Source organism: Perognathus longimembris, chromosome 3 (genome assembly GCF_023159225.1).
Source record: "Perognathus longimembris pacificus isolate PPM17 chromosome 3, ASM2315922v1, whole genome shotgun sequence".
Classification (NCBI taxonomy): domain Eukaryota; kingdom Metazoa; phylum Chordata; class Mammalia; order Rodentia; family Heteromyidae; genus Perognathus; species Perognathus longimembris.
In genome coordinates, this window is record NC_063163.1 from 108430745 (window position 1) to 108442318 (window position 11574).

Genomic DNA, 11574 nt, shown 5'->3' on the forward strand with positions numbered 1-11574 from the left:
TTTTTTGGCCAGTTATTTGTCAGGTAAGATGCCTAGACTATATAAACAACACCAAAACAGTAAATAATACAAGCAAAAACTAGGCAAATGAATCAAACAGTTTTTATTTATTTATTTTTTTGCCAGTCCTGGGGCTTGAACTCAGAGCCTGAGCACTGTCCCTGGCTTCTTTTTGCTCAAGGCTAGCACTCTGCCACTTGAGCCACAGCGCCACTTCTGGCCTTTTCTATATATGTGGCGCTGAGGAATCAAACCTAGGACTTCATGTATACGAAGCAAGACTCTTGCCACTAGGCCATATTCCCAGCCCCCAAACAGTTTTTAAAAGCAGTACAAATGTCTAAGAAATACATGAAGAATGTTTCTTCAACTTATAAACAGATGTTTAATGTAATCCCTTTGTATAACTAATATATGTTAATAAAAGATGGAAAATATATTAATACACTGAATATGAAGGCTCACTTAAGAAAAGTTGGATCAGGAAGAGTATATATGGGGAGAAGAGCTAGTTAAGTAACAATCCTAGTACTGCTGTCAAAAATAGAGATGAGCAGTCATGCCCTGTTTTCCTTAACATTATCTCATTAAGTCTGGGAAGAATTTAGAGAAGGAAGAACTTTTCTCTTATTATGTTTAGGTGAGTGCTTGTGTCGGGGGGACTGGACATATTAACTTAAGACAAAAAGAATGAACTTCAGGACAGTAGGAAAAGATTACCTAAACTTAGCACCTGGAGGTTAAAGGCAGTGGCCTCAGACCTCTAAGGGGAGAGAGAGAGAGAATACAAAGACTGAGCAGAGGTAAATGGAAATTGTCATATACTGCTGCTTCAAGGATAAATCCACATATGAATTTTACAGAGAAATTTTGGAACATGTCCCAAATTTTCTTTTTTAATGTGCTTTTTTTTACTCAGCAATTACATTACTGAGAATTTATTTTAGGGAAAGAATTAAGCATGTATGCCATGATTTTAGCTATATGGAAGATATTCATGGTATTGCTTGTGAAGGCAAAAATAACTCAATCTAAGTGTCCATCTGTTGAGTAGTAGCTAAATGTATTTCCTGTATGGAAGACTCACAACAAATCACTCCTCCCGTTTGGCCTTAATGACCTTGTCCATCGGCTGCCATGGCTCACTCTGAACCCATGGAAAACTGGCTGGTACATGTATCCTGGGAAGAAAACAGAGGTGAAATTCAGAGACGATTCACATGTTTTCAAGTGAAATAGAGTTGAACAATTGACTTCTGTGTTCTTTTCATTGGCTGCTTGTCCTGAGTCAAAGTAGATTGATGCCTAGAAAAAGTGGATAAAGTGGTCAATCACTAGCTTTCTGGTGACATTTGTGTATCTTTTTTTATTTCAGCCACATTCCAGAATCTGTAACTGGTCCCAGCAGGCACTCTGTTCTCTGGAATGCCATGATCCATCCACTACGTACTATGACTCTGAAAGGGGTGATATGGTATCAGGGTGAGTGTGTCGTCTGCTGGTTTCTTCGTTATATCAGTTGGTTTTTACTGTAGAACAAGCCCATCGACAAGTTGATGGCTTAAAAACAGTATTTTAAAAATTCTATTTAGCTCATGATTTTCGGGATTAACAGAGTTGTTCTCTTTTGTCTGGACTGCTCACCTAATTTCTGCTGGGAACTACACACACACACACACATATATGTATACACCTGGTTGGTTTTCTGATGGCCTGAGGACCTAGAATGGCCTCTTCTTCATATCCATTGATTGGGGGCCATCTGCTGCCCCATAGTTCTCAAATGGCTTTTCCTTCAGCAAGTTGGTTCAGGTACCTTTATTATCTACATAGTAGTCTCAGGGTTGCAAGAGAATCAAGAGCAAACCAAACTCAGCAATGAAGTACTTTTTAAGCTTGTATCATGTATGGTGTCACCTCATTGGCAAGTCACATGGCCAGTCCTGAGAGACTGTGGGAAGGCCCTACTTCAGGGCATGAATGGGGAGGGGAGGAGACAATTGTGTGCCTTTTTTTTTTTTTTTTTTTTGGCCAGTCCTGGGGCTTGGACTCAGGGCCTGAGCACTGTCCCTGGCTTCTTTTTGCTCAAGGCTAGCACTCTGCCACTTGAGTCACAGCGCCACTTCTGGCCATTTTCTGTATATGTGGTGCTGGGGAATTGAACCCAGGGCCTCATGTATACGAGGCAAGCATTCTTGCCACTAGGCCATATCCCCAGGCCCATTGTGTGCCATTTTTGACATCTACTCCAATCTCTTTTTCCACTTTTGTTTATTTTTAGGAGAATCCAATATGGAGTATAACAGGGACAAGTACAATTGCACGTTCCCTGAGCTCATTGCAGACTGGCGCCAGTCCTTTCATGATGGCTCTCAGGGTCAGACAGAACGTTTCTTCCCATTTGGGTTTGTCCAGGTATGTGTTGACAGAAAGAGAGTTTATGGGCATCGGTGTGTGATGTGTTGTTTAGATTTTTTTTCTTCTTCAATTCATATTCTTGTTTTGCCTTCATGGTGTGCTAGTCTAGAACTGAAATCAAGCTTAATTCATTTGAGTTCACTGATGAGAAAAATATATTAAAAATTAATATGGTTATTAAATATTAATATTTCCTATTAGAAAAGCACTACAGGTTCACTAAAAAAACGAAAAGATAAGCAAAAAGAAACTAAAAGCACTAGTAATTTCATAGTCTAGAAAAACATATCTGCCTGCTTGTGAGATGGGATCCACACCACAATATTATATCCTATCTTGCCTTTTCTCTTAACGTCATACTGTGTATACTTTCATGCCAAAATATTTATCTTCAACACAATTTGTAAGGATTGTAGAATATTCTAAAATATGGTTGTATTCTGTGTAACCAGTTAATAGATAGATACTTAGATTGTTTCAACATTTTGATCTTATAAGCAGTATCATGTGTATTTTTCTTATAGTAAATCCCTTGTAGTTTTATTGCAATAAGTCACTAGAAATGAAACTACTAGATCAAAAGGAACAACTTGATTAGAATGCTTACACCAATACTGGGAACTGAACCTAGGGTCTCCACGTGTTAGGTAAACACAGTTGAGATATAGGACTTGAATTCCATGATTAAGAAATGTATCTAAGAATTACTGGTAGAAAAGTGACCAGAAGCTTGAGAGGAAAGAAGAGCTGAAGGCTGGGGACTATTGTTCTTCTAGGTGTGTTTTTTCCAAAGGGTACGTTGGAGGAACAGAATGAAAATTGCTGGATGCTATTTGTAAAACATAGGAATATGACTTGTCTAATATTCTTTGGCTGGCGTATGTATGCTTTCCTTACACAGTATTTGTACAAATCACTGCAGGGGACTCGGTACTGTTTCATCATATCTCAGGAAAAACACAAGCATTTCTTTAGGGTGTGGAGTATGCTGGTGCCACCATGCGGCCAGTATGCAGTAGTACAGTCAGTGGACAATTGCAGGGATTCTCTGCCAACTGACACTTGGAGGCAAGGGCATTGGCTTGAGGGGCTCCTTTAGTCTTTGGCTTAGCAAGTGTCCCTCCTGAGACATTATTTCTCATGGACTTGTTGCTATGATTCTTATTGTAGCACTGGCTGGTAAACATGGTTCCATTTTCAGGTTTTGGATGTTGTGTAGAAGAAATAGGGTGACTCAATGAGAGTCTATTTTTAGTTTTTGTGAAATTCCATGGGTAAGCTTCAGCTTGTATCATTTCCTGTGCAAATCAGCTATAACAGTTTCATTGGTACATGTGTGTAACGAAGTGATGTCAGGTATTTCCTGGACTGTGTGCCTAATAAGACTGGGCGGGACAGTCTGTCTATAATGCAGTTCTTCTAATGGGGGTGTGTGTATCACACATCTTGTTGTATTTATTTGCTTACGTTAGTTATACAGGGGGAGGGGTTTATTATTGCATTTCCACATTCCAATAACCTCAGAGGTCAGATATTTTGGAATGGGGAGAAGGGATCTGGGATCCCAAAATTTTGTTCAAGCACATCCCCTTCCCTCCCCTGACCCCCCCCCCCCGACATGCAATCTAACTTCTTCCCACTAGGCCCTACCTTTTAAAGTTTCTATCACCTCCAAAGAGTGCCGCAGGATAGAGCCAAACCTCAGCACATGCACTGAGATATAAACTAGCATAAATATTATAGTACCTTCCTGATGAATCAGCATTTCTGGTATGATCACTGTATTCATATTTTAAATGACCCTTTTGCCAGCAATTTGAATGGCTCTGTTTAATTTAGAAGAAATTCAGGATTAACTATTTTGAAGTGTTTCATTCAGTGCTATTTTAGTGTACTCTGTGTTGTGCAACCACCATCTCTATGGTGGTCTCCTCTTGTGTACAGAAGTGGCACTCCATCCACACATTTGCCTGTTATCTTTCCAACCTTGACTTTCCATCACAGTTCCTTCACTCCAGGTAGGCTAAACCCTCAAAACAGCTGCTCTCCTTCCTTTCTTGGTCTCTTCCATGGTTGTAGCATGTCAGGTATAAACATGGCTTCTTGTAGGGACTTACTGTATTTTCTGTATCCCTCCAGTGTTTTAAAAATATATCACGAGGCCATGTTTTCCTATAATAATCTTTTCTAGTTGAAATGTACACTTACTGTTTCACTAATTTGCCATTCAACTCGTACTATTTTATACCATTGTTAATGACCATTTCTTGTCTTTAAGATTTCTTATATTCAGGTATATCAGCTGTGAAGTATTTTACTAGCTAGCTTCTACTTTGTGACAAACTACTTCCACACTCCATGGCTTTAGCATAATCTTTGCTATTATTGTTAGTAATATATAATTTATAAATTAACATATTATGATAATACAATAATCTTCATTCTGAGCTGTAGCACTATAGTTTTGGGGGGGCTCAGATTATCTGATAATCTTGGCTCAACTGTTGTGGGGCTCTCTCAGATCTGTATGGCTTAGAGGAGCTTCTACTCCAGGTGGGCTCTGTCCAGAATGGATAGGATGAGCAGCTGTGTTCCACAGCCCTCATGCTTCCTCAGAGAGCACTAGGCTAAACCAAACATGTCCCTTTCTTAGTGATGGCAATGTCTCTTGAAGTCTAGGCTAGGAATAGACATACCATAACACTATATATGCTTTAATCTATTGGCTAAGGCTGAGCACAGAATCCAGTGGGGATATATGCTTCTTCTTAAGATGGGAAAAAATGTAAATTGACATGGCAAGAGGTTGTGGATATAGGAAGGCATAAAGAATTAGTGCCTTTGATGCAGTTTATCATATATGCAAGAGCAGGGTCTTTGCTTCCAATAGTGCCTAGCCCTGTGCTGTCAGTTACCTACTGCATTGTAACTACCCTCTAAATGATGTATCTTATCTGTTCATAATTCATGCCTGGCCAGACAGGACTTGACTGGGAAGGCTCATTCGCCGCAAGGGGCCCTCCCACCCCTGTGTTACGAGTTGGGTTCGTGTTTATGGTTGCAATTTGACTGGAGAATGTAAAATTCCTATGGCGAGCCCCTCAGCCAAGATTGATGGAAAACTGTAATCTCTCACTACGATCTTTGTTTCCAAGGCCACCTCTCTTTGTGTAACCCAGAGTAACTGCTCTCACCTCTTATATGGTTCCAAGAGGATGAAACTAGAAGTCAAGACCTGTAGGGGCAAACAGAAGCAGAACATTCTATTGGTCAGCAATTCACAGGGCTGGCCTTGATTCAGTGGAAGGATGAAACAAGACTCTTGAGAGATGTGGCAAGTTGCATTGTAAAAGGGCACATAGTATGAGAGACTTTTGCATCTACCTCTGCAAAGGCCCTGCACAGTATGTTCAGTAAATTCTTGTTGAATGAGCCTTTGGTCAAATCAATGAAGCAGAAGCAGAGTCCATCAATGGAAAAACATTCTGGGACAAGATCTGACTCAATAAAAATCATGTCTTTACTTTCCAGTTATCTTCCTACTTGGTACAGGAAACGTCAGATGACAGATTTCCTCAGATCCGATGGCACCAAACAGCAGATTTTGGCTTTGTTCCCAACCCAGCAATGCCCAACACCTTCATGGCTGTCAGTATGGATCTCGGTGATAGAGACTCACCTTTTGGCAGGTATGATTACTTCTTAGATTTTGCTTGAGCAGTGCCTGTTGTTTGCCTGTAGTTCTTTACTCTGATGTTTACTTGTGAGCGGACAGATTGGACTAAGGATTGGAGCTTAGTTGAATTGTATATGTCAGTCATCAGTGGAGGCATGTATTTCACCAACAACAAAAACAACAAAAACACAAGCCCCCAAGACCCCTCAGTATCTCAGTGTCTGATGTAACAAAATTTTATTTCATGTTCATACTCCAAGTCTAAATGTCAATCGACATTTTGCTCATTGTATTTATTCACAGGACCCACAGCAATAGACTCCAAGTTGACCTGCCTTCCATAGCAACCTTAAAGTTCCATACAGCTTATATCTGAAGGAGCAGAAATTATGAACATCGAATCCAAATAAACACATGACTTTGAGTGGTTGGGCATAATCTTATGATAAAATCTCTTAGGTTTGTCTGAATGTCTCTGTTATCCCTTTAAAAATTTAATTTGTTGTTATTATTAAGGGGTTGTACAGAGGGTTATTTCCTAAGTCAGGTAATGAGTACATTCTTATCCCTCTTCCCCCTTTGCTTTAGAGCCAGTCCTGGAGCTTGGGAACTGTCCTTGAGCTTTTTTGCTTAAGGCTAGCAGTCTACTACTTGAGCCACAGCTCCTCTTCCTGTTTTTTGGTTTTTTGTTTTTTACTTTGTGCCACAGACTTTTCTGCCCTGGCTGGCTTTACACCTCAATCCTCTGACCTCAGCCTCCTGAGTAGCTAGGATTATAGGTGTGAACCATTGGTGTTCAGCATCTTCTTCCCCCATTTTTTTCCTTCCTTCCAAGTATTCTGTTGTGGGCTGGGGATATGGCCTAGTGGCAAGAGTGCTTGCCTCGTATACATGAGGCCCTGGGTTCAATTCCCCAGCACCACATATACAGAAAATGGCCAGAAGTGGCGCTGTGGCTCAAGTGGCAGAGTGCTAGCCTTGAGCAAAGAGAAGCCAGGGACAGTGCTCAGGCCCTGAGTCCACGCCCCAGGATTGGCCAAAAAAACCCCCCAAAACCAAGTATTCTGTTGTTTCCAGGTTTCTAAACTCATCAAAGGCCCAGAGCCAATCTATGGTTACCATTTCTCATTTCTTCTAAGGTGACTAGTTACTAATCATGGAGTCCAGGTAACTTTATCCTTACCTACTTCAGGAATGCTTTGTATATTCTCCTTTAAAATGAGGTCAAACCCAATATGCTTATTCTTTATCCTATAGCATCCACCCCCGAGATAAACAGACCGTGGCCTATCGGCTGCACTTGGGAGCCCGGGCTGTGGCTTATGGGGAGAAGGATGTGATCTTTCAAGGACCACTGCCTGAAAAGCTAGACCTAGTGGCTCATGGCGAGCTGCTCAACATCACTTATCACCAGTATATCCAGATCCATGTACAGAAGCTAAAAAACAGAACATTTGAGGTGAGAACAACAACAACAAAAAGAAGAGTTCATCTTGTGGTAAGGTGCTGAGGTTGCTTGACACCAACATCTTTATCTGTCATTATAATGTGATTATGAGGCAGCTCTTGGTTGGTTCGGGTGTGGAGTGTGAACTAATCTCAGAGGGATAAGTAAACAGCTATTAATTCATTTTCTTAGGGGCAAGTTTGACAGGATAATCAAGAAAGGGAAAACGAGCCCCTATTAAATGATAGTCCTTTTGTATTTCTACTCCCAAGACAATACCATCTTTGCTTATGGAAGTCCTTTTTTTTTTTTTTTAAATAGATTATCCAAAAAAAATAGAGTATCCAAAATACTCTCCTCATCTTTGGGTGTCTTTTTTTTGTTATACTACACTCCATTCTGACATCCTTTAAGTTTTGTGCCTCCCCTAAAGGTTTAAGCTTGGTGATTTGTAACTTAGAATGAATCAATGAGATTGTTTTCTTTTTATACTAAGCAAGGACCATTCTCCTGTACAATTGAGATATTGATTAAAGATGCTAATTACAAGTTTTCTATAGTTGAGGATGGGGGCAGGGGGAGCTAAGCATTCCTGGATGGAATTTGAGTGTCTTTGGGAATCTAGAGGCCATTAGGCTGGGAGTGTGTATGTAAAGAGGGCATCAAAGGACATGAAAGAGTATTAGACAAACTTCACGTAGGAGTTTATCGAAGGATATAGCTTCTCTGGAATTTTTTTTTCTTTTTTTGGTGCCTGTCCTGGGGCTTGAACTCAGGGCCTGGGTGCTGTCTCTGAGCTTTTTTGCTCAAGGATAGTACTCTACTATTTGAGCCACAGCTCTACATCTGTCTTCTGTGGTGCTTAATTGGAGATGAGTCTCATGGGCTGGCTGGGCTGGCTTTGCATCGTGATCCTCAGATCTCAGCCTCCTGAGTAGCTAGGATTGCAGGTGTGAGCCATCAGCTCCCCACCTTTCTGGAATCTTGATTGCAATAACCACCTGCCTCAGATGCCTGGTCAGCACTGGTCCTACTTAGCTTCTTTCCACGATGAATGTAAAGTGAATATGACTTCCATGAAGGCTCTGCATTCTTTCTTTTTGGCAACTACACTTGGCTGTCTATCATCTGGCCCTGAACCACAGTTGAGGTGAGGACAAAGTAAGCTTTGGAAGCCAGATGCAGTTGTTAATAATGATAGTTATGCCTGCTTGCTTTGCTATCTGGCAGGTAGGACTATGGGAAAAATGTTCAGGGAAACATATAAATGTTTATGTATTGACTTAATTTAATCTCATGTACATCTATTTATTTTGGGACTGGGTCTGAACTCGGGGCTGTGTCTTTATCAATAAGCTACTCTCAGCCCATATGAACATTTTATAAATATGTGGCTTTGCCAACCAGATCCAATCTGGTTCATCTTCTGGTTAAAGTAGGAAATCTTTGACTAGAAGTGGCTCCTTCCCTCCTTTCTAGTGTGTCTGAAAGAGCAGTTCCCCGCTTCTTGTTACCATCTAATTGATCTGACCATTTCTATTTTCTGATTGTCTCATTAGATTGCTTGTTGCAAGGACCATCACTGCAAGTGGCTTCCAGCTATCATGAGAGTTTTCTCTTCCCACACCTTGACCTTGGATATTTTGTCTTGTACTGCCACTGTGGCTGCTCTTCGCTATGCCTGGGCCACATGGTCTTGTGAATATAAGCAGTGTCCTTTATATGACTACCATACTCACCTGCCAGCACCTCCCTTCATTGCTTGGACAGTAGAGCAGGGTTGTTAATGAGTTAAGCTTGCCTTTGTCCTCTAGTATCAGCCTCTGTACTAGACTAATTCTGAACTACAAATTAGACCTCAGTGTCATTTACTTCCTAATTATTGGGAGTGAAATGTCTAGTATTTTTATGCCTTCTAATCCTGAACTATGGAATCTCCGGGTTGGAAGAAGATTTTAAAGGCCACAGAGGCCAGCTAGTGTTTTCATGTGTTTTTACAAAATCTCTTGACAAGTGATTGATAACTGAATCTCTGTAAGAAGTTTCCAAGTTTTTTTCTTATGTTGAATTGCAATCTTTCTGATGAAACTTTACTACTCCATGTCAGTCTTTTAGGCAATTGAAGACTATTTGTTTTCTTTTAAAGTCCAATTCTGCTCCTTTAAACTTAATGATTATAATGTGAATCTTTAAGCCAAACCAGCCAACCGGAGTGCAGATATGTTTATTCTTTAAGGCAATAACCTGCCTTAAGGAAGAAAGGGCCAGGTAGTTATAGCCTTGTTCAAACAATCATATGAGTGCTGGGCAAATCACAGGTTCAGTAAAACATGAAAGTAGAGGTAACTGAGGCTAAAAGATCATTAAATATAATTACCAGGCTTGTTAAATAGTTTAAGACTAATTCACATAGACAAAGTTAGCCTGAAAGGCAAAACTATGATAAATAAGATGCAAGCCGGTCACTGGTGGCTCATGCCTGTAATCCTAGCTACTCAGGAGGCTGAGATCTGAGGATTGTGATTCAAAGCCAGCCTGGGCAGGAAAAGTCCAAGACTCTAATTTTCACTAAACTACTCAGAAAAAGCTGGAAGTGGTAGAGTGCTAGCCTTGAGCACAAAGAAGCTCAAGGACAGCATTCAAGCCCTGAGTTCAAGCCCCAGGACCAGCAAAACAAAAAACCAGATGAGACAGTGGTGAAACAGGGCCGTAATGTGTATGATTAAGAATCATGAGGGCTAGGGAGTGATTTAAGTGGTAGGGCACCTGACTAGCAAGCATAAGACCCTGAGTTCAACCCCAGTACCACCAAAAGTAAAAAACAGTAATGCAGCCTACAGGTTGGTTAAAAACAGCTGATGGCTCTTGAAAATTGTTATCTATTAGGAGTTGGAAATAAATGTATGATTAGTGCTGTGTATGTATTTATATCCAGTTAAAACTGTATTAGCAATAGACTTGAAAATTGTTCTTAAAGTTTAAGAAAGAAAGAGTAAGAATCTCATCTATGGGTACTTGCAATCCCTTTAAGAACTAAAACAGCTAAGAACCACTTTCTATATCTGTATTCCGAGGGGTTCTGGTGTAATTCCAAACAGCAGAAGAGCTTGCCTGTGTCAAGATTTTATTTGGGTAAAAAAAAAAAATCAAAACAAAAACTATGAGAACTCTGTAAGGAACTTTGGCTTCTCTGAGACTTCCTAACATATAATCAAGTCCTAATGCTCACACTTTTTACCTCATGTGCTTGGCCCTGTGAGAACTATGAACTTCTAACAGAGTGACTTCTGAAAGATTAAATCTTATCTGTCTATACTTCTAATATAAGAAGAGGTAAGTAACCAAGAAGTTGAAGCCCAAGATCTTAACACCTTGTATCCCAATCCCACAGTGTAAAAACTTGCTTTAGGCAATGAACATATTAATGAAGTCATGTGTAAATGAACTTATTTTTAGTAATGGAATTCTTTCAGAAAACTGGTAATGGGGTTGTGGTTCAACGTGATAGAGTGCTAGCCTTGATTGAAAAATAAGCTCAGGGACAGCACCTAGGCCGAGTTCAAGCCCCATGACTGCTAAAACAAAACAAAGAAACTGTCAAATGCGTGAACCTTTTATCCAGATTTTATTTGTATGTCTATAGTTCAGGCTGGCTCCAGGGTAACTGTGCAGGTAAAAGTCAAAACACTGTACAGAAAACAGTGCCTTGACAATCAGAGATGTACCTTTAGAAAGGACAATCAACCTCACCTACATGTGGTCCACCTGCTTTCCAGTATTCTACAGCTTCTCACTGACAACACTCCTCAAGGAATCCCAGTATCATTTGTGTTTTTCACTTCAGCCTACCAAAGTAATTTTCTTATGCAAGAAGAATATAGTCACAGTGTTTCAGTTTGTGGAAATTCATTCTTTAGTTAGCCAACTCTCTACTGATAGACATTATATTGGCTTTTTAACAGATTTCTATTATTAAGCAAATATTGTGATGACTGTGACATAAATGTATCATACTTGCCCAGTTATTCCTTAG

The 11574-nt window shown here is 40.2% G+C and overlaps 1 protein-coding gene across 1 annotated transcript in view; it reads left to right on the forward strand.

Annotated features, from left to right (window-relative positions):
- The window catches only part of Siae (sialic acid acetylesterase), a 33440-nt gene extending 23575 nt beyond the window's left edge, over positions 1–9865 (forward strand). The window contains exons 6-10 of the mRNA XM_048343741.1: positions 1376–1482; positions 2282–2415; positions 5950–6107; positions 7352–7553; positions 9101–9865. Coding sequence (XP_048199698.1) covers positions 1376–1482; positions 2282–2415; positions 5950–6107; positions 7352–7553; positions 9101–9328 — 829 coding nt within the window. The 3' untranslated portion in view covers positions 9329–9865. The remainder of the gene's footprint in view (positions 1–1375; positions 1483–2281; positions 2416–5949; positions 6108–7351; positions 7554–9100) is intronic.
- The last annotated feature ends 1709 nt before the right edge of the window (positions 9866–11574 follow it).